This window comes from Vulpes lagopus, chromosome 19 (assembly GCF_018345385.1).
Source record: "Vulpes lagopus strain Blue_001 chromosome 19, ASM1834538v1, whole genome shotgun sequence".
Taxonomy (NCBI): Eukaryota; Metazoa; Chordata; class Mammalia; order Carnivora; family Canidae; genus Vulpes; species Vulpes lagopus.
This window is the reverse complement of record NC_054842.1, coordinates 11,320,142-11,345,565: the sequence shown is the minus strand read 5'-3', so window position 1 is coordinate 11,345,565 and position 25,424 is coordinate 11,320,142. Positions and strand designations below refer to the sequence as shown.

General features: G+C 37.0%; 1 protein-coding gene across 1 annotated transcript in view; it reads left to right on the top strand.

Annotated features, from left to right (window-relative positions):
- Window positions 1–25,424, top strand: part of ULK4 (unc-51 like kinase 4) — a 595,478-nt gene that overhangs the window by 115,235 nt on the left and 454,819 nt on the right. The window contains exon 20 of the mRNA XM_041734654.1: window positions 11,019–11,180. Within this exon, the coding sequence (XP_041590588.1) occupies window positions 11,019–11,180 (162 nt within the window). The remainder of the gene's footprint in view (window positions 1–11,018; window positions 11,181–25,424) is intronic.

Sequence of the window (25,424 nt, the reverse complement as noted above, 5' to 3'; positions counted from 1 at the left end):
TGAATTTGCTGTGGGTAGAATTGTACTGGAACATGTAGACCATGTAGTTGAGGTCAATGGGAGGGTTCACTAATTGGAACAATATCTGTTTTGCCAGTTAAAAGCAGCCCTAGTGACCAGGCACCCAATACTGCCAAATCCGTTTACTCTGGCCTTCACCAGAAGGTGAAGTGTCTTGGGGGTGTGGCTAGCACTGTACCAGAAGATGTGACCATCTGTCCAACAGGGAGGAGTAGAGAGCCACTCTCTATAATGTTTTGAATGCTATTCAGTAAGATGCAAAAGGGCATAGTAAGTGAGGATGGAGTTACCTAATATGTCTTAAAGTGAACCTTTGAGAATGGCATGAGGAAGTGATCCTGACGGCTCATGTGGGACAGACGGCTTCCAGAGATGTGGTGTAGGATAAGAGGCACAAAGCATGGCATTTTCCATGCAAGGGTGAAGTTGCATCTCCTCTCCTCCTGTGGCAGGTAACTTCACAGGGGAGGCTTCAGAGTTTGGCTTTGCTGAATTCAGTATGCAAGAACTGGTGAAATACCATTTATAATACCTTTCAAGGATTTATGTTGGTTGGATTTCTGTGCAAATATTCATATTTGACTTATTTTTATCCCATTACATGTTTTGTACTTTCAAATCCTATAGCTCTTCTGTATCTTACTCGTTTAATGCCTATGCTTATAGTTTTTCTATTTATCTTTTTTTTTTTTTTTTTTAGCTTATGGTATTATGCTTAGAGGAAATGGTGTATGATTTCAGTTCTTTAGAATGTGTGAGACTTCTTTCATGACTCAATATCTGTATACTCCAGGGGAAAAAAAAAAAGGCAAACTCTACCATTGTTGGAATAATGTGTTTTTTCCTTTACATTAGGTCAAGCTTGTTAATCTGATAGATAGGGATATAAATCTTCTATATCTATACTGATTGCTTTTTGTCTGTTTATTTTATCAGCTACTGAGATAGATGTTTGAAATGCTTTCTTTGATATGATTGCAATTTTGTATTTTGCTTTTATGTATTTTTTTTTTTTAAAGATTTTATTTATTTATTCATGATAGAGAGAGAGAGAGAGAGAGAGAGAGGCAGAGACACAGGCAGAGGGAGAAGCAGGCTCCATGCACCGGGAGCCTGACGTGGGATTCGATCCCGGGTCTCCAGGATCGCGCCCTGGGCCAAAGGCAAGCGCCAAACCGCTGTGCCACCCAGGGATCCCTGCTTTTATGTATTTTGAATGTTAGTTATTAGATATATAAAAAATTAGATCATATTTTCCTTGCTTATTGAAATTTTGATCATTATGTTGTTACTTTAAAAATTTACCAGTAGGTGCCTGGCTGATTCAGTTCGTAGAGCACATGACTCTTGATCTTGGGGTTGTGAGTTTGAGTCCCATGTGGGGTGTAGAGATTAAATAAATAAAACTTAAAAAATCACCAGTAATGCTTTTTTTTTTTTTTTTTTCAAAGCCTATTCTGTCTTATAATTTAGTTATACCATCCTTTGTTGGGCTAGATATGACTGGTGTATCTTTTTCCATTCTCTTATTTTTAGATTTTCTAGGTAAATAACTTTATTTAAAAAAATTTTTTTTAAACGATTTTATGTATTTGAGAGAGAGACACACACAGACAGAGAGCACAGCTGGGATAGCAGCAGGGGCAGTGGCAGCAGAGGGAGAGGGAAAAGCAGCCTCCTTGCTGAGCAGGGAGCCCAATGTAGGGCTTAGTCCCAGGACCCTGGTTCATGACCAGAGCCAAAAGCAGATGCTTTTTTTTTTTTTTTTTTTTTTCTCCAAAGGCAGATGCTTAATTGAATGAGCCACTCAGGCACCCCAAATAACTATTTTTGATGTTTCTCTTAATATTGTATTAAAAAATTCTGCTTTACAGTTTTTCTGTAGTATTTAGCCCATTTATGTTTTTTGTAGTTGGTGTAGCTGTATTCATAGCTGCTATCTTATTTTGTGCTTTTGTTTTGTTTTTTTTTTCTTCATGTCTTTCTGGTTTGGTTGCTTTATGAAATAATTCCTTTTAATCTTTTAGTGGTTATTCTGTTGCTCTTATTGTTGAAATCTATTTTTTCCATGAAAGTTGTAGGTTGAAAGTATTTTTAATAATTAAAGATAGCATTTTAGTGTCTTCTGATTGCACTTGTGCTGTTAAGAAATTAGCTTGTTAGAACAACTGTGGCTCTTCTGAAGGAGATACTCTGTAAATCAAGTGAGGGACTACTTATACCTTTTGCTTCCCCTCCTGTAATCTCCTCTTCCTAACACACACCTTCATCTCCCACCTCAGATCAATGAGGAGTCAGGGAGATGGGAGAATTACTTTTTGTTCATCTCTATTATACTTGGTTGTAGGCACCGGAAGCTCTGGCTTTAATTGGAGCTGGGTCTTCATCTAACTTCCAATATGTTTGGGCTCTCATCTTCCCTCACATTCCTTTTGTTCATTTTGTTGGACAAATGCTCTCGGGGTGAACATCAGCTTAAGAGCTCTGGGTACCTCTGAGGATTCTTGCCTAACAGTCACTGGCCTAAGAATTTGGTGCTAGTTCATTGATACTTTTAAGGTTTGTTTATTTTCTTATTTTGTATCTAGCATTTTTAGTTGCTTTTAGAGGGAGAGAGTTGTCTAGATATCTAGCCTACTATATTTAAAGAAAGAGAAATCCCATTTTCTTGATTGAATGAGTTACTGAAACAGTAAACCAGACAAACTCCAGGTACCTTGAGATCTTTAGAAGAAAGATTATAGTTTTACTAAATCAACACATGTGAAAATAATTAATGTCAATATTTTAGATGTTAATTTTGGTACTTTTCTTTTTGAAAAGTTGGCACATAGGCTAACGTTGGCAGCAAAACTTTTTTATTAAATCTATCCACAACACATTAGAATTACTTAACACTGTTAAAAAAAATAGTATAGCTCTTCATTGATAGCCTAATCATCATAGGCTTATTTTCACAGGATAATTTACTAATCATCATAGCTTTTATCCTCATAATATGATGAAATAGGTCTTTGATTTAAGTGACAGTATTAGTTCAGTCCAGTTATCCCTTCCAAAGAGTTAATTAAGCGGAAAATAGCACCAATCTTATTGCTTGTATCGTGTCCCACAGGGGATTTCAGAGGGACTAGGATAGCTCATTTCAGGTAGTAGCAAGTTGAATTGGCCTGACAGCCTCACTGAGTTTATAGAGCACGGGGATGACACATGGCTCCCTTCCAACCTGTGTGCTAAAGTAGTCGTGGTTTTCCAGTACTGGGAATGAGTTCTCTAGGAATTGACTGACAGTTGTGATGTAAAGCATATGTTAAGGTATTTGAAAAGGTCCTTCCCCCTCTCAAATTTCTCTCCCCCCTGCCCTATATGCAGGGCAAAGGTTCAGAACCTAATGAGAAGACACAGAACAAGGCATATGGGACAAAAATGTCATATGTGGATGTACTGAGAGCTAGGGAGGATGAAGGGCATAGCTTAATATTTGTGGGCAAGTAGACTTCCTTATATTGCACTCCCACATTAATGATTCTTTGTACCACCCAGGTATGACTGTGCTCTCAAGTGGAGTACCCATCTAGGTAAGACTTAAGATGGGGAAATGTTTGGTTGTGCCTGGGCTCAGGGAGAAAGGGGCAGGAGTTGAGCTGAGCAGTTAGGCATGCTCAGTTTATTCTTTTCAAATTTGCCAACTAGATGGAGCATTTTATTTTCTCTTGGGTAGAATGGATAAAGGAACAGAGAGAGGATGAAAAGATTATATTAATCTTGCCACATAGTAGGAAACATCAGGAATGGGGAGGAAGCATTGAAGAAGTTCAGGTATCTTTCAAACTGTTTTTTTCTAGCAGCCTTACAATTCATACTTTATGATATTAATAATAGGAAGAAAAGCTAGCATAAAAAATTTACTACTTAAAAATACTACTTTTTATGACCTAGGTTAAGTGTCCACGTATGTTATTTAATTTCCAAACTGCCTTGTGTTTTATTGTTTTTATAGGTGATAAAACTGAAGCACGGAGGTGAAAAATGCCCAAGGATATATAGCTAGTAGAATGTAAAACAATGACTTGAACCTAGGTCTAACTCAGCTTCTTATTTTTTTTTTTTTACATTTTCATGAAAAATACATAACTTTTTGATTGAAAAAGTAATGTGTATTTTAACAATGCAAATAATGTAAAAATGTCTGAAGTAGAATTAGTGGACCTCCTCATAACTCAACATCTACTATACTCACTATTAACAGGTGTTGTATCTCTATGACCTTCCTTTACTTATATTTATATTTGTATATTTTCTTGTTAAACAGACATGGGATATATTCACATAATTTTAAATGTAGTTTTCAATATTTCAGCTGACATATAACTTATATAAACTGCTCAGGTATTTAGTGTGTATGTATTTCAAATATTTTTTCCCAATGTAGACACTATGAGGCATAATTGTGTCATTATGAGCAGAAATTTACAATTTTTATGGGGGTTACTTTACCGATTTTTTCCTTTATGCTTAGTGCTTTTTTTCTTAAGAAAGCTTTGCCTACCTCAAAATAGCCAAGATGTTCTTTATGATCTGGTCTAGAAGCTTTTTTATTTTAGCTTTTGCATTTAAGTCTGTGACTCATCTCAAATTAATTTGTGAATATGGAGTTTCCTGGGCTGTTTTAGGATTCAGAATATAGTCTAACATAGTAATGGTTTGTGTGATCTCGAAAAAGACATTTATTTTGCTTTTGTTGACAAGAATGTTCTATCAGTATCAAAGTTGGTTGATGGTTTTACCTTTTCTTATATTCTTACTAACTTTCTGGCTACTTGTCCTGTCACTTCCTGAGAAAAAATACTGAATTTCCTAGCTAAAATTGTGAATTTGTCTGTTTATTCTCTCAGTTTTATTAATTTTTGCTTTAGATATTTTGAAGTTCTGTTGTTAAGAGGCATAAATAGGATTGTTATATCTTCTGTTTGAATGACTCTTTGTGAAGTGACCTTTACCTTTGGAGATACTTTTTGCTCTGGAATCTACTTTCCTGAAGACATATAGCCACTCTGGCTTTCTTTTGATTACATTAGTGTGATACATATTTTCCATTCTTTTAACCTGTGAATTTATTTATATGGGGATTTCCTGTTGATAGTCTGTATGCGAGTCCTGTTTTCTAAAAATCTGAGAATCTCTACCTTTTCATTAGTATGTTTAGGCTTTTATATTTAGTGTGATTGTTGAATAGGTTTAAACTACCATCTTGCAATTTGTGTTCACCCATTGCTTTGTTTCCTTTTTCTTTTTTTCAAATTAATTGACTTTTAAATGATTCCATTTTATATCTTTTATTGAGTTATTATGTTTTTTTTTTTTTTTTTTACACAATATATACTTCTAACTTATCACAGTTGACCTTCAGGTAATGGCATATAGATTTATATATAATAAAGGAGAACTTTTATAAGAACCTTATATCAGAACTTACTGTGTATAATGATATACAAACATATACACCCAATACATCTAGTACTGCTTTTCTAGACTTTCTATTATTATTGTACAATGTACTTCTACATGTTTTTTTTTTTTAAGATTTTATTTTTTATTTGACAGTGAGAGAGTACATGCATGAGCAGGGGTGCAGTGGGGTGGGCAGCAAAGTGAGAGGGAGAAGCAGACTCCCCAATGAGAAGGGAGTCTGACTCAGGTCTTGATCCTAGCATTCTGAGATCATGACCTGAGCCAAAGGCAGACACTTAACTGACTGAGCCACCCAGGCTCCCCTGTTGTTCTGTTTTGTTTTTCATTTTTATTGATGTATGATTCACAAAATTGTAAGATAATTAAATATACAAAGTGATATTTTGATGTGTGTGTGTGTGTGTGTTTGTGTACACACATACATACAGTGTGAAAGGATTTCCTTGCTAAGTTAACTAAAACATCAATCACCTCACATATTTACCTCTCTCTTCTTTTTTGGATGAGAACATTCATATTCTACTCTTTAAGCAAATTTCAATTGTACAGTACAGTGTTATCAACTCTAGTTACAATATTTTACATTAGATCCTCCAATTTATTCATTTTATAACTGAAAGTTTGTACCCATCACAAACCTCTCCCTATTTTCCCCACCTTAATCTTTGTTTTTGAAAAGTATTATTGTTGGATATACATTTGTAGATTGATAGTTCCCAGTCTTTTTTTTTTTTTTCCTTTTAATACTTTAAAGGTATTGCTCCATTGTCTTCTGGCTTGCATCATTTCTGATGAGAAGTTTCTTGTCATCCTTATCTTTGTTCCCCTCTACATAATGTCTTTTTACTCTAGCTGCTTTTAAACGTTTCTCATTAGTACTGGCTTTTAACAGTTTATGATGTGCCTTAGTGTGATTGATTGATTGATTGATTGATTTCTTTCTTTTTTTGCTTGGTTCCTTTCCATTTGAGGTTCATTGAATTTCTTGAGAATTACTAGTTTTTTTTAAAATTTTTTTTAAATTTTTATTTTTTTATGATAGTCACACAGAGAGAGAGAGAGAGGCAGAGACACAGGCAGAGGGAGAATCAGGCTCCATGCACCGGGAGCCCGACGGGGGATTCGATCCCAGGTCTCCAGGATTGCATCCTGGGCCAAAGGCAGGCACTAAACCGCTGTGCCACCCAGGGTTCCCGAGAATTACTAGTTTTTATGAATTTAAAAATTTTCAGTCAATATTTCAACCTTCCACTGCCCCCCCGCCCCGCCACCTTTGGGATTTCATTGTGCATATACTAAGTTGTTTGAAGTTTCCCTATAGTTCACTGATGCTTTGATGCTCTATTCTGTCCCCCCCGCCAGTCTTCCCGTGTTTATTTTATTGCTAATTGCTATGCCTTAAAGTTCAGTAATCATGAAGTCTCCAGAATATAATCTGTCAACTCAATGTATTTTTCATATAACACTCTGTAATTTCTAGCCTTTTGATTTGAGCCATTTTTATATCTTCTATATCACTTTTCATTGTACTTAGCTTTCTTCTTCCTTCTTAGTGTATAGACAATATTTATAATAGCCATTCTAATATATTTTTTTCTAAGTCCACCTTGTATGTGTCATTTCTACTGATGGAATTTTCTTTTTAGGAGTCATTATTTTTCTGCTTTTTTTGTATGTGTGGCAACATTAAATGGATGCCAGACATTGTGCTTTTTATATTGTTTTGTGCTAGAGTTGTTTTTTTTTTTTTTTATTTTTTTATTTTGAGGGTGCCTGGCTGGCTCAGTTGGAGAAGCATGTGACTCTTGATCTCAGGGTCATGAGTTCAAGCCCACATTGGAGCCTACTTAAAAATTTTTTTTTAATTTATAAATATCTCAAAAATTCATATTCCTTTAAGTACTTTTGTATTTTTTCTTGAACTCACTTAAGTTATGTGGAAACAGTTTGATCTTTTTTTTTTTGACAATTTATTTATTTATTTATTTATTTATTTATTTATTTTAATTAACTTTTATTGGTGTTCAATTTACCAACATACAGAAAAACACCCAGTGCTCATCCCGTCAAGTGTCCACCTCAGTGCCCGTCACCCATTCCCCTCCAACACCCGCCCTCCTCCCCTTCCACCACCCCTAGTTCGTTTCCCCGAGTTAGGAGTCTTTATGTTCTGTCTCCCTTCCTGATATTTCCCAACATTTCTTCTCCCTTCCTTTATATTCCCTTTCACTATTATTCATATTCCCCAAATGAATGAGAACATACACTGTTTGTCCTTCTCCGATTGACTTATTTCACTCAGCATAATACCCTCCAGTTCCATCCACGTTGAAGCAAATGGTGGGTATTTGTCGTTTCTAATTGCTGAGGAATATTCCATTGTATACATAAACCACATCTTCTTTATCCATTCATCTTTCGATGGACACCGAGGCTCCTTCCACAGTTTGGCTATCGTGGCCATTGCTGATAGAAACATCGGGGTGCAGGTGTCCTGACGTTTCATTGCATCTGAATCTTTGGGGTAAATCCCCAACAGTGCAATTGCTGGGTCGTAGGGCAGGTCTATTTTTAACTCTTTGAGGAACCTCCACACAGTTTTCCAGAGTGGCTGCACCAGTTCACATTCCCACCAACAGTGTAAGAGGGTTCCCTTTTCTCCGCATCCTCTCCAACATTTGTGGTTTCCTGCCTTGTTAATTTTCCCCATTCTCACTGGTGTGAGGTGGTATCTCATTGTGGTTTTGATTTGTATTTCCCTGATGGCAAGTGATGCAGAGCATTTTCTCATGTGCTTGTTGGCCATGTTTATGTCTTCCTCTGTGAGATTTCTCTTCATGTCTTTTGCCCATTTCATGATTGGATTGTTTGTTTCTTTGGTGTTGAGTTTAATAAGTTCTTTATAGACTTTGGAAACTAGCCCTTTATCTGATACGTCATTTGCAAATATCTTCTCCCATTCTGTAGGTTGTCTTTCAGTTTTGTTGACTGTACCCTTTGCTGTGCAAAAACTTCTTATCTTGATGAAGTCCCAATAGTTCATTTTTGCTTTTGTTTCTTTTGCCTTTGTGGATGTATCTTGCAAGAAATTACTGTGGCCAAGTTCAAAAAGGGTGTTGCCTGTGTTCTCCTCTAGGATTTTGATGGAATCTTGTCTCACATTTAGATCTCTCATCCATTTTGAGTTTATCTTTGTGTATGGTGAAAGAGAGTGGTCCAGTTTCATTCTTCTGCATGTGGATGTCCAATTTTCCCAGCACCATTTATTGAAGAGACTGTCCTTTTTCCAGTGGATAGTCTTTCCTCCTTTATCGAATATTAGATGACCGTACATTTCAGGGTCCACTTCTGGGTTCTCTATTCTGTTCCATTGATCTATGTGTCTATTTTTGTGCCAGTACCACACTGTCTTGATGACCACAGCTTTGTAGTACAACCTGAAATCTGGCATTGTGATGCCCCCAGCTATGGTTTTCTTTTTTAAAATTCCCCTGGCTATTCGGGGTCTTTTCTGATTCCACACAAATCTTAAAATAATTTGTTCTAACTCTCTGAAGAAAGTCCATGGTATTTTGATAGGGATTGCATTAAACGTATAAATTGCCCTGGGTAACATTGACATTTTTACAATATTAATTCTGCCAATCCATGAGCATGGAATATTTTTCCATCTCTTTGTGTCTTCCTCAATTTCTTTCAGAAGTGTTCTTAAATTTTTTTTTTTTAAATTTTTTATTTATTTATGATAGTCACAGAGAGAGAGAGAGAGGGGCAGAGACACAGGCAGAGGGAGTAGCAGGCTCCATGCACCGGGAGCCTGATGTGGGATTCGATCCCGGGTCTCCAGGATCGCGCCCTGGGCCAAAGGCAGGCGCCAAACTGCTGCGCCACCCAGGGATCCCCAGAAGTGTTCTATAGTTTTTAGGGTATAGATCTTTTACCTCTTTGGTTAGGTTTATTCCTAGGTATCTTATGCTTTTGGGTGCAATTGTAAATGGGATTGACTCCTTAATTTCTCTTTCTTCAGTCTCATTGTTAGTGTATAGAAATGCCATTGATTTCTGGGCATTGATTTTGTATCCTGCCACGCTACCAAATTGCTGTATGAGTTCTAGCAATCTTGGGGTGGAGGCTTTTGGGTTTTCTATGTAGAGTATCATGTCCAGTTTGATCTTTTTTGAGGCTATCTTTTAAGCATGGTTAGGACAATCCAGAACAACCTTTAGTGTTAATTTGGTGACGCTGCTCAGGTAATACCTTTCTTGGGACATTGCCTTGTAATTTAGGTGGTGTTTGGCTGATTGGCATGCTAATTATTCCCAGCCCTGAGTGATTCCTAAGGATTGTTCTCCTTGCTCCTTTTGATTTTAAAATCCTCTTCCATTTTTATGTTCTTACTACATATTTTTCAGATTATTTCATCCCTTTTTTTTTAAGTTTATTTTTCTTTTTCCAGTTTTTATACAAATTCCAGTTGGTTAATATACAGTGTGTTTCAAGTATGGAATTTAGTGAGTCATTAAATGTAACACCTAGTGCTTATCACAAGTGCTTTCCTTAATACCGATCATCCATGTAACCCATCCCCCCAGCTCTCCTCCAGGTAACCTCAATTTGTTCTAAGAGTTTTTTTTTTTTTATGGTTTGCCTTCTTTTTCCTCCCCATGTTCTTCTGTTTCAGTCCTTAAATTCCATGAGTGAAATCATATAATTGTCTTTCTCTGACTTATTTTACTATTTTATTTACTTTTTATTATCTGAAGCATAATACCTGTCATTGCAAATGGCAAGATTTCATTCTTTTTGATGGCTGATTAATATTCCTTGTGTATGTGTGTATATTACATCTTTTTGCATTCATCAGTCGATGAACATTTGAGCTCTTTCCATAATTTGGCTGTTATAGATAATGCTGTCCCTTCAAATCAGTATTTTGTATCCTTTAGGTAAATACCTAGTAGTGTAATTGCTAGATCATAGAATAGTTTTTTTTTTTTTTTTTTAGATTTTATTAATTTGAGAGAGAGCAAGCATGAGAGAGGGGAAGGGCAGAGGGAGAGAGAGAGAGAAGCATATTCCTCTATGAGCAGGGAACCTTAGGTGGGACTTGATCCCAGGACCCTGAGATCATGCCCTGAGCTGAAGGCAGGCACATAACCAGCTGAGCCACCCACTCTGTAGTGTAGTTCTGTTTTTAACTTTCTGAGGAAACTCCATACTATTTTCTAGAGTCTGTCATTTTATTTTTATTAAAATATATTAAGATTATGTTATGCTAAGTTTTAGCGATTAAAAGATTAAACTGATTTAGTGATTAAATTGTCATAATTTCATAATGGCCTGAAAGAATGATCACACCTCCTAATTACCTAACGCACACAGGGGCAGATGATATACTCTTGTATCAGGCCTTTATTTTCACTGGTTATGAAGAAATTTCGTGTATGTATTTCTCCTATTAAATAACTACCTTTTTTTTTTTTTTTTTTTAAATAACTACCTTTTACTCTTCTCCCTTTCTCTAGGAAGAGCGTGTTGTGAATCACATGGCAGCAAAGATTATTGAAAACGTCTGCACTACCTTTTCTGCTCAGGCTCAGGGCTTTATTACAGGAGAAATTGGACCCGTTTTATGGTACCTATTCAGACATTCCACTGTTGATTCTCTCAGGATAACAGCAATCTCGGTAAGATGGAGCATCTTTTGGGAACATATCTGGGTATATTTAAACACCAAGTATATTTAAACACAAGAACTGTCCTGGAAATAGAGTAAATTTCATTGGATAAGTAGGACACAGAAATGGTGAGAACAATAATTTTAAGGCAAAATTTTCAATACTGGGACTGGTAAACCTTGGGATTGGGGGAAGTTGCGGTAGGATCTTATGGGACCATACATATTGTCTCAGAAATGATTGGGAAGTGATAGTGGAAAGCTGTGCTCCTGGGTAGGGTACAGCATTTGGTTTGGTTTATGTTTAGTGTTGCCTGACTTTTTCTTTTAGCTCCTTCTTTCAGATTTTATGCTAAATACACTTATCATGAATTAATTATAAAGTGAATTCACGTTATGTTCAGGCATCTGTGGTTTTGCAGCTTTTGTATTTTGATTGGCTGTCTACTACTTTGCTCATATGGTTATAGTGACTTGGTGCAAAAGATAATTATGTATGAAGATGTGTTAACATGGTTGTATCAATTTAATACTCTGTTGAACAAATACAACCCTTACTCATATGATTTATTAAAATGGTCTTTTTGATCACTAGTCTCCTCTGTACTCAACATTATATGGCAGCCTTGCTGTCTTTCTTTTGCTTGATCATTCTTGTGCTTCTCCCCTTTGTCCTTCATTCTCTTTCCTTAAACCTCCAACCTTCATTTTCCTGTTACAGTTGATGAACTGTCCTTTTTGGCAGAGACAAACATCTCCATGTTTCTTCACATCTTCTTTCTGTTCCCTTCTTGGGAATCTAACTTAAATGGTTACTTTTGCTTTTTCCTGAATCTTTAACCCTTTCTCTACTAGATCCTGCTAATTAGCATTCAAGTATTCTTTACCTCATTAAAAAAAGAAAAGCACACACACAAACATATCAAAGGGTGTCTGGGCTGTACATCCCTCTTCACAGCCATACTTCTTTAAAGAGTTATTGTCACCAGCTGTTACTCCTTTCTGGTCTATTTTCTCTTTAACCTAGTGTAGTATCTGTCCTAAAATGATACTGGAGATGATCTTGCTCAGATCTCCACTGACTTTCATATTGCTAAATCCTGGGGATATTTATTGATATTTTCCACTTTTTTTTTTTTTTTAGATTTTATTTATTTATTCATGAGAGACACAGGAAGAGAGGCAGAGACACAGGCAGAGGGAAAAGCAGGCTTCCTGCCAGGGAGCCTGATGCAGGCCTCAATCCTAGGACCCTGGGATCATAACCTGAACCAAAGGCAGATGCTTAACCTCTGAGCGACCCAGGCACCCTTCTTATCTTAAATTTAGCTATGTAATTTTGAAGATCAAATGCTAACCATTCTGCTCACTGAACATCATGAAGGAAAGGATATGTAACATCTGTCTCTGTCTCTCTCACATACACACACACAAATGCTTCTGGAGCCACATGATTTCAAAGTGGCCAAAAAACCCCTAATTATGGTGTTAGTAATTCCAGAAAGACTGTCTGAAAGAGTTACAAAGTATACCAGTGACCATTCTCAAGGAATCTTGAAATTCTATCTTAGAATATCCATTTTATATCACATCTTGTCTATATATAATGGAATATTACTCAGCCATCAAAAAGAATAAAATCTTGCCATTTGCAATGATGTGGTTGGAACTAGAGGGTATTATGCTAAGTGAAGTAATTCAGAGAAAGACAAATACCATCTGATTTCACTCATGTGGAATTTAAGAAACAAAACAGGTGAACATAGAGGAAGGAAATGAAAAATAAAATAAGATAAAAACAGGGAGACAAACCATCAGAGACTCTTAACTGTAGGAAACAAACTGAGGGTTGTTGGAGGGGATGGGAGAGGGGAGGTGGGTGGGGGTAACTGGGTGATGGACATTAGGAGGCACTTAATGTAATGAGCACTGGGTGTTCTCTGCAACTGATGAATTACTAAATTCTACCTCTGAAACTAATAATACAGTGCATGTTAATTAAATTGAATTTAAATAAAAAATTTAAAGAACATCCATTTTAATGCTGGGCCTTTAAAAAATATTTCTTGTTTTAATTAGGTTTATGTTATTTTTATCTTTATATTCAAACATGATTTCTTTCCTTGGCAAAGTTTTTTCCAGTTCCCACCAAAGTTGTGTACCTTTTAGCCCTTGCTTCACCTAGCATTAAGCTTTACCCTTTCATCCTGGGGTTTTTATATTTTGTTCTTAGCATTTACCTGAATCATTCATTTTTTACTGAAATTTTGCCCATTGTCCCAAAAAAGTCTCTCCTTTCTTCGCTCCAAAATCCCATTCAGTATCATATGTTCCAGATCGTTTTTCTATTTCTTTAGTTTCCTTCCACTATGAAATAGTTCCTCAGTCTTCCTGTGTATTTCATGTCCGTTACAATTTTAAAGAATATAGGTCTTTTATTTTGTAGGGAGTCTGGTGCTTTCTCATGAGATTTTCTTAGCACCTTTGAGGACTCCTGCCTGTAACCAGTCTGTGATTTAGCCATAGGAGGATCATCTATTTTTATTATTCCTTCTCTATCAGAGGTTGGCAAATGTTTGCTATAAAGGCCCAAGTTATAAACATCTGGGGCCTTGTAGACCACGTGTAGTTTCTGTTGCACATCTTTTTTGTTTCGTTCTCTACTGCCCCTTTAAAAATGTAAAAAACATTAAAAAAAAAGATTTCATTTATTTGAGAGAGAGAGAAACAGAGCATGCATGAGTGGTGGGGGGTGGGAGGAGAAGGAAAAGCAGACTCTCTGTTGAGTAGGGAGCCAGATATGGGACTCCATCCTAGGATCCTGAGATCATGACCTGTGTGGAAGGCAGACACTAAACTGACTGAGCCATTCAAGCACCTCTCTTTTTTTCTTTTTTAAAAGATTTTGTTTAAAAAAAAAGAAAAAAAAAAAAGATTTTGTTTATTTGAGAGAGTGAGCACAAGTGGAGGGTGGAGGGCAGTGTAAGGCAGATGGAGAAGCAGACTCCTTCACTGAATGAGGAGCCAGATGCAGAGTTCAATCTCAGGTCCGCGAGATCATGACTTGAGCCAAAAGCAGATGCTTAACTGACTGAGCCACCCAGGCGCCCCCACAACCATTCTTATTATATACCTCATGAGTTGTGGAAAAATAGGCCTTTGGTATTGCTTGGTATTCTATTGTAAGGAAGCTCTTTCCCTTCTCCCATGTGTATATGTGTATTTATATCATTACTTTGATGAATAATTACTTTGTGCAATGGGTCATAATTTGATATTACTGCCAATATCCTTCTTTGTTGAGATGCCAAAGTCATCCTAGATTTAGCCAATGCAGTCCCTTCAAGCTAGCTTCTGTGTTCTGTGGACCTATCTCTATCATGTTTGAGCATTTCATTATTTTCTGACAGCACACGGGTGTTCTGGGTTAATTTGTGCTTTTTCTCTGCCAGCTCTGGAACCAATCATTTCTCTGGGGAACCTTTGGTATTTTTATTTATTTATTTATTTATGATAGTTACACACACAGAGAGAGAGAGAGGCAGACATAGGCAGAGGGAGAAGCAGGCTCCATGCACCGGGAGCCCGACGTGGGTATTCGATCCCGAGTCTGCAGGATCGTGTCCTGGGCCAAAGGCAGGCACCAAACCGCTGCGCCACCCAGGGATCCCAAACCTTTGGTATTTAGAAGCCAAGATCTGGACACTCTTTGTGCTTATTGCTATGGGGCGTCATTGTTTCTAGGCCTTCTTAATATTCAGAGTTAGAAAAAAATATATCCATTCGTACACATACATTTATAATTGCTTTTATATATATTATACATATTTGGAACAAAATTCATGCATTCATATCAATACTTCCAATTTTAATTCAATACCTTAAGATTCTTTCAAGCCTTCCCACTTCCCATGTTTGTAAATCCCTTCTCAGGTAGAGACAGACCTGGTTCCCATTACTCTCCATACTTCTACTGATTTGTTTAGTCAGTCAAATTTACTTCTTTGTAACAGACTCTATCAACTCTGGCCACCTCTGCTATGTCATCCTCTGTCTTCCTTGCCATTGCCACTCTTCCTCCTTCACCCCTGTGCTTGGTTCCTCCTCTCCCCAATGCCCCCTTTCCTCAAATGCAGACATATTGACCTTGGGAGAAGGGAAGGTGAGAGGAGACAGATTAAGAAAAATGAAGGGTTAGGTATTCTTTTTTATACATTCTCTTCCCTTAACTCCTCCCACCTCACTGTTCACACTCAGGTACTTAACCTGTCTTAGGAGGCTCATTCCTGAGTGTCTTTCAGGTCTGTCTTACCTCTCTCTGCTATGTTTCTACCTCCACTGTCTAGGAATTGGTGAGCACTTTTTACTTTCAGTGCAATATTATTTAATGCATTTAGCACCTTTTGCTTAGTAAATCAGTTGTATTAGCATATTATACTATAAATCCTTATTGGTTATAAACTCCTTTAAAACCAAGACTATATATATATATATATATATATATATATTTTTTTTTTTTTTTTAAGATTTTATTTATTCATGAGAGACAGTCAGAGACACAGGCAGAGGGAGAAGCAGGCTTCACGCAGGGAGCCCGACGTGGGACTCCATCCCGGGACTCCAGGATCACGCCCTGGGCCAAAGGCAGGCGCCAAACCACTGAGCCCACAAGGGGGATAGTCAGGGATCCCCCCAAGACTATATTTTTTCATCTCTCTCTTTCTCTGAAGCCAGGTCTTTAATTACAAGTTAGGATTTTTCCTGCAAAGATTGAGAGAGAGGGATCCTTCTGTCCCACATTATGAATGGGGGGGGGGGGATCATGAGTAGTTGTTTAATAACATTTAACATCCCTCATTATTGGGGAGACGAGGAAAAAAATAGTAAATAAAAATAAATAATAAAAAGGTAGGGTGATCATTTTTATTATATAAAATATAAATATATTACATATATTTTATTATGTAAAAGTATGAAATCATTGTTGGGGGATCCTAAAATAAAGTTATTCTAATGTAATCTTAAGAAAATTGTTTCTGTCTTGTAAACAGGTTTACATGAGGATTTATTAAAGATTGAGGTGGCAGAAACTGAAAACAGACATTCTGAAGACACTTGATGCAAATTCCTAGCAGGGAATGACAATTGCTTCCTCCCTAGCATGCCTTACAGAGCTGAACTTCCTTTTTTTTTTTTTTTTTTCCCAAATTCTTCTCTCAGGAATGTGTGCCAGAGGTTAATATGCCCATTTGGTGATAAAGATAGGAATTCTTATCACAGCCTTCAAGATCTCAGGTGGTTTGGCCCCTGCCTACCTTTTTTATAATGTCTCCTAAAGCTCATTGTCTCACGCTTTGCATTTCAACCACACTTTGTTCTGACATTTTATAGAATTTGCAAGCACTTCTCTGCCTCAGGATTTACCCCCTTATTGTTCCCTATGCCTGGATACTCTTTTCACATGGCTGAGTCTTCATCTTTCAGGTATCAGTTTAAATGTTACCTCCTCTGGTGACATCCCCTGGCTCCTCAAATCTCTTTGTATTTTTGCGCATAGCAACGACCACAGCTCTATTAATATAATGTATATAAGCATGGTTTTCCCTATTCGTGTCAGTTCTAGGAGGGTAGGAGCCCTTTGTCTTGTTCACTTCCTAAGCACACATGGTAGGTGTTTGGTAGGTCTCTGTTAACCAGATGAAGTTCTGCATGAGTTCTGCTGGAGAAGAGTGGTGTTCAGAGCTGGGGCACTGAGCTGCTTCTTGTTTTGTTTGTAATGGTCTGTGCTGTCTCTGCCATTGATTTCCTGGTCATATCTTGGTCCCATAGATTCCCCTGTATCAGCGTGGTCCCCAGCCCAGCAGCATCAGCAGCACCTGGGAATTTGTTAGAAATACCGGTTGTTGGCCCTTGACTTAGACCTGCTGAATTGGAGTCTCTAGGGGAGGGGCTCAGTAATCTGCATGTTAACAAGCCTCCAGCTGATTCTAATACCTGCTGAAGTGGGAGAACCATTGCCCTAGTCCTTGAAGCTTTTGGAAATACTGGCATGGCATGAAGTGAAAGACCATGAATTTCTCCTTCCCATGTGGGGATGGCTTTATGGCTTATGGATTGGTTTTTGGGAGGAGTGGACCTGATTTAGGAATATACTGGATGAATAAAAGATTACTAGAATTATTAGGATTACAAGGAATCTCTATGAACCATCGTGGGGGACCAGAGAAACCTGTAGAGTTAAATTGAGTAGGATTGCGCCCATGAGGAAGATAAGTGGAGTAAACATAATTGCTGATGGGCTGAGATGAAGGGGATAAAAAGTGAAGAATTTTGCAACGTTGTGGTTCCCTCTGGGGTTGGCGAGGAGCCTTTCAAGGAACATTGACTACTACTTCCACTTTACATGCCCCCCAACCCCTATTCTGATGTATTTTAATATGTCTCAGGAGTCAGATGAGAGTGTGTATAATTTAAAAAAGCTCCCAAGGTAATTTTGATAGGATGAAAAAAATATTCAAAAGACAAAATACAAATGGTTTTTAAGGTTATTATTCCATGGTGATTCTGTCCATGTTTCTAATAGATATGCGTCCTCCATTTTGACTTAGTCTATTTCTTAGAAATTGCTTTTGTTATGTAGACCGTCAGGACTTCTGGAGGTAACACAATGTTCTTTTTGAAGCAAATTTTGAAGTGAATTTTAGACTGGAAGTGGTTTTTTTCCCCCCCAGTTTTAAAATGTAATTTCAAGCTCTTTTTTATTAAGTAAATATTTCAAAACCAGTGCACTGGAGATCTGACTTGAGATTTGATTTTTTTTTTTTTTTTTTTGGTTCAGAAAATACAAGCCACTAATGTGCTCTTGAGCCTCCATGAAGCTCTCAACTGTTTGATACCCAGAAGTGGGTTAAAGGTTATTTTCTGCATGAGCTTTTTAAAATGGAAAGTCTGTTAGGCTTTTGAGCAGTATTCTGAAGATGAGACACTCCAGTTGCCCTCATATTGGTTTGAACACATTTGGAAGTAGTCTGGACAAATCTTTGATCAAGAAATATCCCCATTATGATCATTATGATCAGGTAGGGATTTTATATTGTTAGAAAGTCAGTTTTGCTGTGAGAGCTGCCCCAACAGTTGTTAAAATGCCAACGACAGTGTTTCGCGTCTTGAGGTCACTATTGGAAGAACCCTTAATTTGTTCAAAAAGTTCTGATTGAAGCATGACCTTTAGGGACTCTGTTTAAAATGCTGTTTTTTAAAAAAAATTTTGGATTAAAATAATTCTGTTTTGACTTCATACACAGCAATTTTCTTAGATCCACTATAAATGAGGTTTAAAAACTTTCACATTCTAGAATAGAGCTAGCTTTGTTTTTAGTAAATTTATTTTTCATATTCTTATTTTCAGATATTAGTTGCTACTTTTCTACTGAAACATATACAGTTTGGGCATTAGACTTGAAGAATCCTACTTTCATGGTTTCCAAGCCATCATGTCTAACTTAGCCAACTGTAACTCCCATGGAAGGGAGAGGAGAGACTGAAAATAGGATTCTATTCAAAATAGAGCGATATTTTTTTCCTGTAATTTCATTCTGCTATGACTATCTGTAAATGAATAGAGATCCCTGGTGTATGTTTGACAGAGTCAGTGATTATTGTTATATTTTCTAGCTTTATTGAGATGTCATTGACATAACATTGTGTAAGTTTAAGATGTACTACATGTTGATTTGATACATGTGTATATTGCAAAATGATTACTACCACAGTGTTAGGTAACCTCTGCATCATATCACATACTTAACTTTCTTTTTTGTAGTGAGGACATTTACAATTTATTCTCTCAACAACTTTCAAACATATACTGCAATATTATTAACTATAATCACCATGCTGTACATTAGATTCTTAGAACTTATTAACTATAAAATTGGAAGTTTGTATGCTTTGACCAACATTTACCCATCTCCCCCCCACCCCAACCCTCACCCCCCCAGCCTCTGGGAACCACCATTTTAGTTTGTTTCTATGAGCTTAGCTTTTTTAGATTCCACATGTAAGTACTTAGATATCATATAGTATCCGTCTTTCTTGGTCTTATCCCACTTAGCATAATGACTTAAAGGTCGACTACCTCATGTTGTTGCAAATAGCTGAGTTTCCTTTTCTCTTGTGCCTGAATAATATTCCATTATGTATATGTGTAACATATACCACATCTTCTTTATCAATTCATCCATTGATTGACTCAAGTTATTTTCATATCTTGGCTATTGTGAATAATGCTGCAGTGAGCATGGGGGTACAGATATATCTTTGAGATCCTGTTTTCATTTGTCAGTGACTATTGAGACAAGATTATACATCCCATATGATAATCAGTTCCATGAGGAAAGGGACTCTGTTTTGGCAGAAGGGTGTATATGTAGTGCTTTGCAAATGCTTAGTTTTCAGTGTGTTCAGTAATTTCAGATATGGTAGTAAATATATACACTATTAATAATGTAAATTTTCCTGGGATGCCTGGATGGGCTCATTTGGTGAAGCGTCTGACTCTTGATTTTGGCTCAGATCATGATCTCAGGGTTATAGGTTTGGGCCCCATGTTAGGCTCCACACTCAGCAGAGTCAGCTTGAGATTCTCCCTCCCTCCCCTTGCTTGCTCTCTCAAATAAATCTTAAAAAAAATAATATAAATTTTCTTTAAATATTTATTTCCATCTAATTAAAAATGTGTAATATAGTCATGGCATCAGAATGTAATTTAAAAATTATTATAAAAGTGCATTTTTTGAAAACTTTGAACAGGACATATGTAAAAGGAGCTGCAGTGAGCATGGGGGTACAGATATATCTTTGAGATCCTGTTTTCATTTGTCAGTGACTATTGAGACAAGATTATACATCCCATATGATAATCAGTTCCATGAGGAAAGGGACTCTGTTTTGGCAGAAGGGTGTATATGTAGTGCTTTGCAAATGCTTAGTTTTCAGTGTGTAAAAGGGTGTAGACATAAAAGTATGTAAAAGGGTGAAGACTTCCTTGTCTTTTCTCTACCCCTCACCTTTTGGTCCCACCCCAGGAGACAGCAATTTGAGAGGGTCCTTTTAGATTTTCATTGTTACTAGTTGCATTATCTTTTCCTTTTGGGTTATAATAAGGTCACATCAGCATTTTCATAAGGATTGGAACTAAAGTTTTAGCATTGAGTAAATATATGTACTTTAAATGTTCATTTTGGTAGAAGATTGAGTTTATACCAATCAATATTTGTTTTCCTTATTTTATCGATAGGAATAACTTTTAAAGGAAGTTCATCTTTGGAGATAGAAAAAATATTTAATTTTTTTTCCTGAGATTTTTAAGAAAAAGAAAATATTTTTTGAAATCTTTATCTTTCCCCTCTTTCCTTACAATTCTTTTTTTTTTTTTTTTTTTTTTTTTTTAGAGCACATGCTTATGCTGAGAGGTGGGAGGAGGGGCAGAAGGAGAGGGAGAGACAGTTTTAAGCAGAATTGTACTGAACCAGGAGCCCTGCAGCACGCTCGATCTCATGACCCCAATATCATGGCCTGATGCGAAATCAATAGTCTGATGCTTAACTGAGCCACCGAGTTGCCCCTTACAATTCATCTTATGTTTGATTGTTTAACTATTGATCAAGGTTATAGATCTGTTAAAAACATAAATCAGAAAGAATGAGGTTATAAGACATTAGCTATAATGTTTTTGTAAAACTATTTCTTTCTTTGTAGTCTCTTATATATGCACAGAATTTGACCATCTCCCATACCCGCCTCCCCCCCCCCCTTTTTTTTTTGCTTTAAATCTTTTGAGGTTTTTCCATTGCTTATGGCATAAAATTCAAAAGTCCTGGTTTGGTAGACCAACTGTGGCTCCAGCATATTTCCTACTCTCTGTTTTTCCTCCTACATCTGAAATGTGTTTTCATTGCATCAACTTCCCCTTCTTAAAACATGCTCTTCATCTTCATGTCTCTGTGTGAACACTTGTTCTCTGCTTTCTGGCTGGATTTTTTAAATTCAATTTTAAAAAATTCCAGTATACATTCAATTAACATACAATGTTTTATTAGTTTCAGGTATACAATAGAGTGATTCAACAATTCTATACATTACTCAGTGCTCATTATAAGTGTATTCTTCCTCCCCTTCACCTGTTTCACCTTCCTCCCCCCCACCTACTTCCCCTCTGGTAACCATCAGTTCTCTATTGTTGAGTCTATTTTTTTCATCTTTATTTTAAAAATTCATTTTGTTACTTAAATTTCACATATGAGTGAAACTGTATACTGTTTTTCTTTCTCTGACTGGTTTATTTCACTTAGTATAATATTCTTAAACTCGATCCAGGTTGTTGGAAATGGCAAGATTTCATCCCCCCGCGCCCCATATCTTGGCTGTTTTTCTTCCTTTTTTTTTTTCTTTTGGAAGTTCAGTTTGCCAACATATAGTATAACACCCAGTGCTCATCCATCAAGTGCCCTCCTCAGTGCCCATCACCCAATTACCCCAACCTCCCGCCCACCTCCCCTTCTGCAACCCTTTGTTTCCCAGAGTTGGGAGTCTCTCATGGTTTGTCTCCCTCTCTAATTTTGCCCACTCAGTTCCCCTCCATTCCCTTATAATCCCTTTAATATTTCTTATATTCCCCGTATGAGTGAAACCATACCATATAATGATTGTCCTTCACTGATAGACTTATTTCATTCAGCATAATACCCTTCAGTTCCATCCACATTGAAGCAAGTGGTGGGTACTTGTCGTTTCTGATGGCTAAGTAATATTCTGTTGTGTTATCCAAAGAATGGATATCCTTTATCCATTCATCTGTCAAAGGACATTGTGGCTCCTTCTGCAGTTTGGCTATTTTGGACATTGCTGCTATAAACATTGGGGTGCAGGTGTCCTGATGTTTCATTACATCTGTATCTTTGGGGTAAATACCCAGTAGTGCAAATGCTGGGTCATAGGGTAGCTCTATTTTTAACTTCTTGAAGAACCTCCACACTGTTTTCCGGAGTGGCTGTACCAGTTTGCACTCCCACCAACAGTGCAAGAGGGTTTCCCTTTCTCCACATCCTATCAAACATTTATTGTTTCCTGTCTTGTTAAATTTCTCCATTCTCACTGGTGTGAGGTGGTATCTCATTGTGGTTTTGATTTGTATTTCCCTGATGGCAAGTGATGCAGAGCATTTTCTCATGTGTTGTTGGCCATGTGTAAGTTGTCTTTGGAGAAATTTCTGTTCATGTCTTTTGCCCATTTCATGATTTGGACTGTTTGTTTCTTGGGTGTTGAGTTTGATAAGTTCTTTATAGAATTTGGATACTAGTTCTTTATCTGATATGTCATTTGCAAATATCTCCACCCATTCTGTAGGTTGTATTTTAGTTTTTTTGACTGTTTATTTTGCTTTGCAGAAGCATTTTATCTTAAGTCCCAGTAGTTCATTTTTCCTTTTGTTTCCCTTGCCTTCATAGATGTATCTTGCAAGAAGTTACTGTGGCCAAGTTCAAAAAGGGTGTTGCCTGGTTCTCCTCTAGGATTTTGATGGAATCTTATCTCACAACTAGATCTTTCATCCATTTTGAGTTTATCTTTGTGTATGGTGTAAGAGAATGGACTAGTTTCATTCTTCTGCACATGGCTGTCCAATTTCCTCAGCACCATTTATTGAGGAAACTCTCCGTTTTCTAGTGGATATTCTTTCCTGCTCTGTCAAATATTAGTTGACCATAAATTGTCTGGATTCTTTATTTTATTCTTTTGATCTGTCTGTTTTGTGCCAGTACCATGCTGTCTTGATGATCACAGCTTTGTAGTACAGCTTGAAATCTGGCATTGTGATGACCCCAGCATTGGTTTTCTTTTTCAAAATTCCTCTGGGTATTCGAGGTCTTCTCTGATTGAATACAAATCTCAAGATTATTCCAACCTTGGGAAGGTTTCCAACCATGGAAAAAACCATGGTATTTTTTATAGGGATTGAGTTGAATGTGTAAATTGCTCTGGGTAGCATAGATATTTTCAAAATATTTATTATTCCAATCCATGAACATGGAATGTTTTTCCATCTCTTTGTGTCTTCCTCAAGTTCTTTTAGAAGTCTTCTGTAGTTTTTAGGGTATAGGTCCTTTACCTGTTTGGTTAGGTTTATTCCTAGGTATCTTATGGTTTTGGGAGCAATTGTAAATGGGATTGATTCCCTAACTTCTCTTTCTTCAGTATCATTGTTAGTGCGTAGAAATGCCACTGATTTCTGTGCATTGATTTTTGTATGCTGCCACATTGCTGAATTGCTGTATGAGTTCTGGCAAACTTGGGGTGGAGTCTTTTTTGGGTTTTCTATATACAGTATCATGTCATATACAAAGAGGCAGAGTTTGACTCTTCTTTGCCAATTTGAATGCCTTTTATTTCTTTTGGCTGTCTGATTGCTGAGGCTAGGACTTTCTAGTACTATGTTGAATAGCGGTGGAGAGAGTGGACATCCTGATTGTGTTCCTGATCTTAGGGGAAAGGCTCTGTTTTTCCCCATTGAGAATGATATTTGCTGTGGACTTTTCATAAATGGTTTTTAAGATATTGAGGAATGTTCCTCTATCCCTACAGCTTGAAGAGTTTTAATGAGGAATGGATGCTGTATTTCGTCAAGTGCTCTCTCTGCATCTATTGAGAGGATCATATGGTTCTTGTTTTTTCTCTTTGTTGATGTGATCTATCATGCTGATTGTTTAATGAGTGTTGAACCACACTTGCATCCCGGGGATAAATCTCACTTGGTCATGGTGAATAAACCTCTTCATGTACTGTTGGATATTGGCTAGTATCTTGGTGAGAATTACTGCATCCGTGTTCATCAGGGATATTGGCGTATAAGTCTCCTTTTGGTGGGGTCTTAGTCTGGTTTTGGAATTAAGGTGATGCTGGCCTCATAAAACGAGTTTGGAAGTATTCCGTCACTTTCTATCCTTAAGAACAGTTTTAGTACAATAGGTATTATTTCTTCTTTAATCGTCTGATAGAATTCCCCAGGGAAGCCATCTGACCCTGGACTTTTGTGTCTTGGGAAGTTTTTGATGACTGACTCAATTTCCTCGCTGGTTATTGGCCTGTTTAGGTATTTCATTTCTTCCTGTTCCAGTTTTGTTAATTTGTAGCATTCCAGAAATGCATCCATTTCTTCTAGATTGCCTAAATTGTTGGCAGATAGCTGCTTATAATATGTTCTTAAAATCATTTGTATTTCCTTGGTTTTGGTTGTGTTTGCTCCTCTTTCATTCGTGATTTTATTAAGTCCTTTTTCTTTTTATAAAGCTGGCTAAGGATTTATCTATCTTATTAATTTTTTGAAAGAGCGAACTCTCCTGGTTTTATCTGTTGTACAGTTCTTCTAGTCTCTATTTCACTGAGTTCTGCTCAAATCTTATCTCTCTTCTTCTGCCTGGTGTAGGCTTTACTTGCTGTTCTTTCTCCAGTTCCTTTAGGTGTGAGGTTAGCTTGTGTACTTGAGTTTTTTTTCCAATTTTTTAAGAGTGGTTTGTATTGCAGTGTTTCCCTCCTAGGACTGCTTTTGCTGTATCCCAAAGATTTTGAACGGTTGTATCTTCATTCTCATTAATTTCCACAAATCTCTTTAATTCTTCTCTAATTTCCTGGTTGACCCATTCATCTTTTAGTAGGATGCTCTTTTAGTAGGATGAGTTTCTTCCAAGTTTCTTCTTGTGATTGAGTTCTAGTTTCAAAGCATTGTGGTCTGAACATATGCAGGGACAATCCCAATCTTTTGGTATCGGTTGAGACCTGATTTGTGACCCAGTAGGTGGTCTCTTCTGGAGAAAGTTCCATGTGCACTTGAGAAGAATGTGTATTCCGTTACGTTTGGATGGAAAGTTGTGTATATATCTGTGAAATCTATTTGGTCCAGTGTATCATTTAAGGCCCTTGTTTCTTTGGAGATGTTGTGCTTAGAAGATCTGTCATTTGCTGAAAGTGCCGTGTTGAAGTTTCCTATTAGTGTATTATTAAGTATCTCTTTACTTTGGTTGTTAATTGATTGATCTACTTGGCAGTTCCTACATTAGAGGGATACATATTTATGATTCTTAGGTGTTCTTGTTGGATAGACCCTTTAAGTATGATATAGTGTCCCTCGTCATCTCTTACTACAGTCTTTGATATGAACTCTGTAATTTATCTCATCCTCATATGAGGATTGCTATCCCAG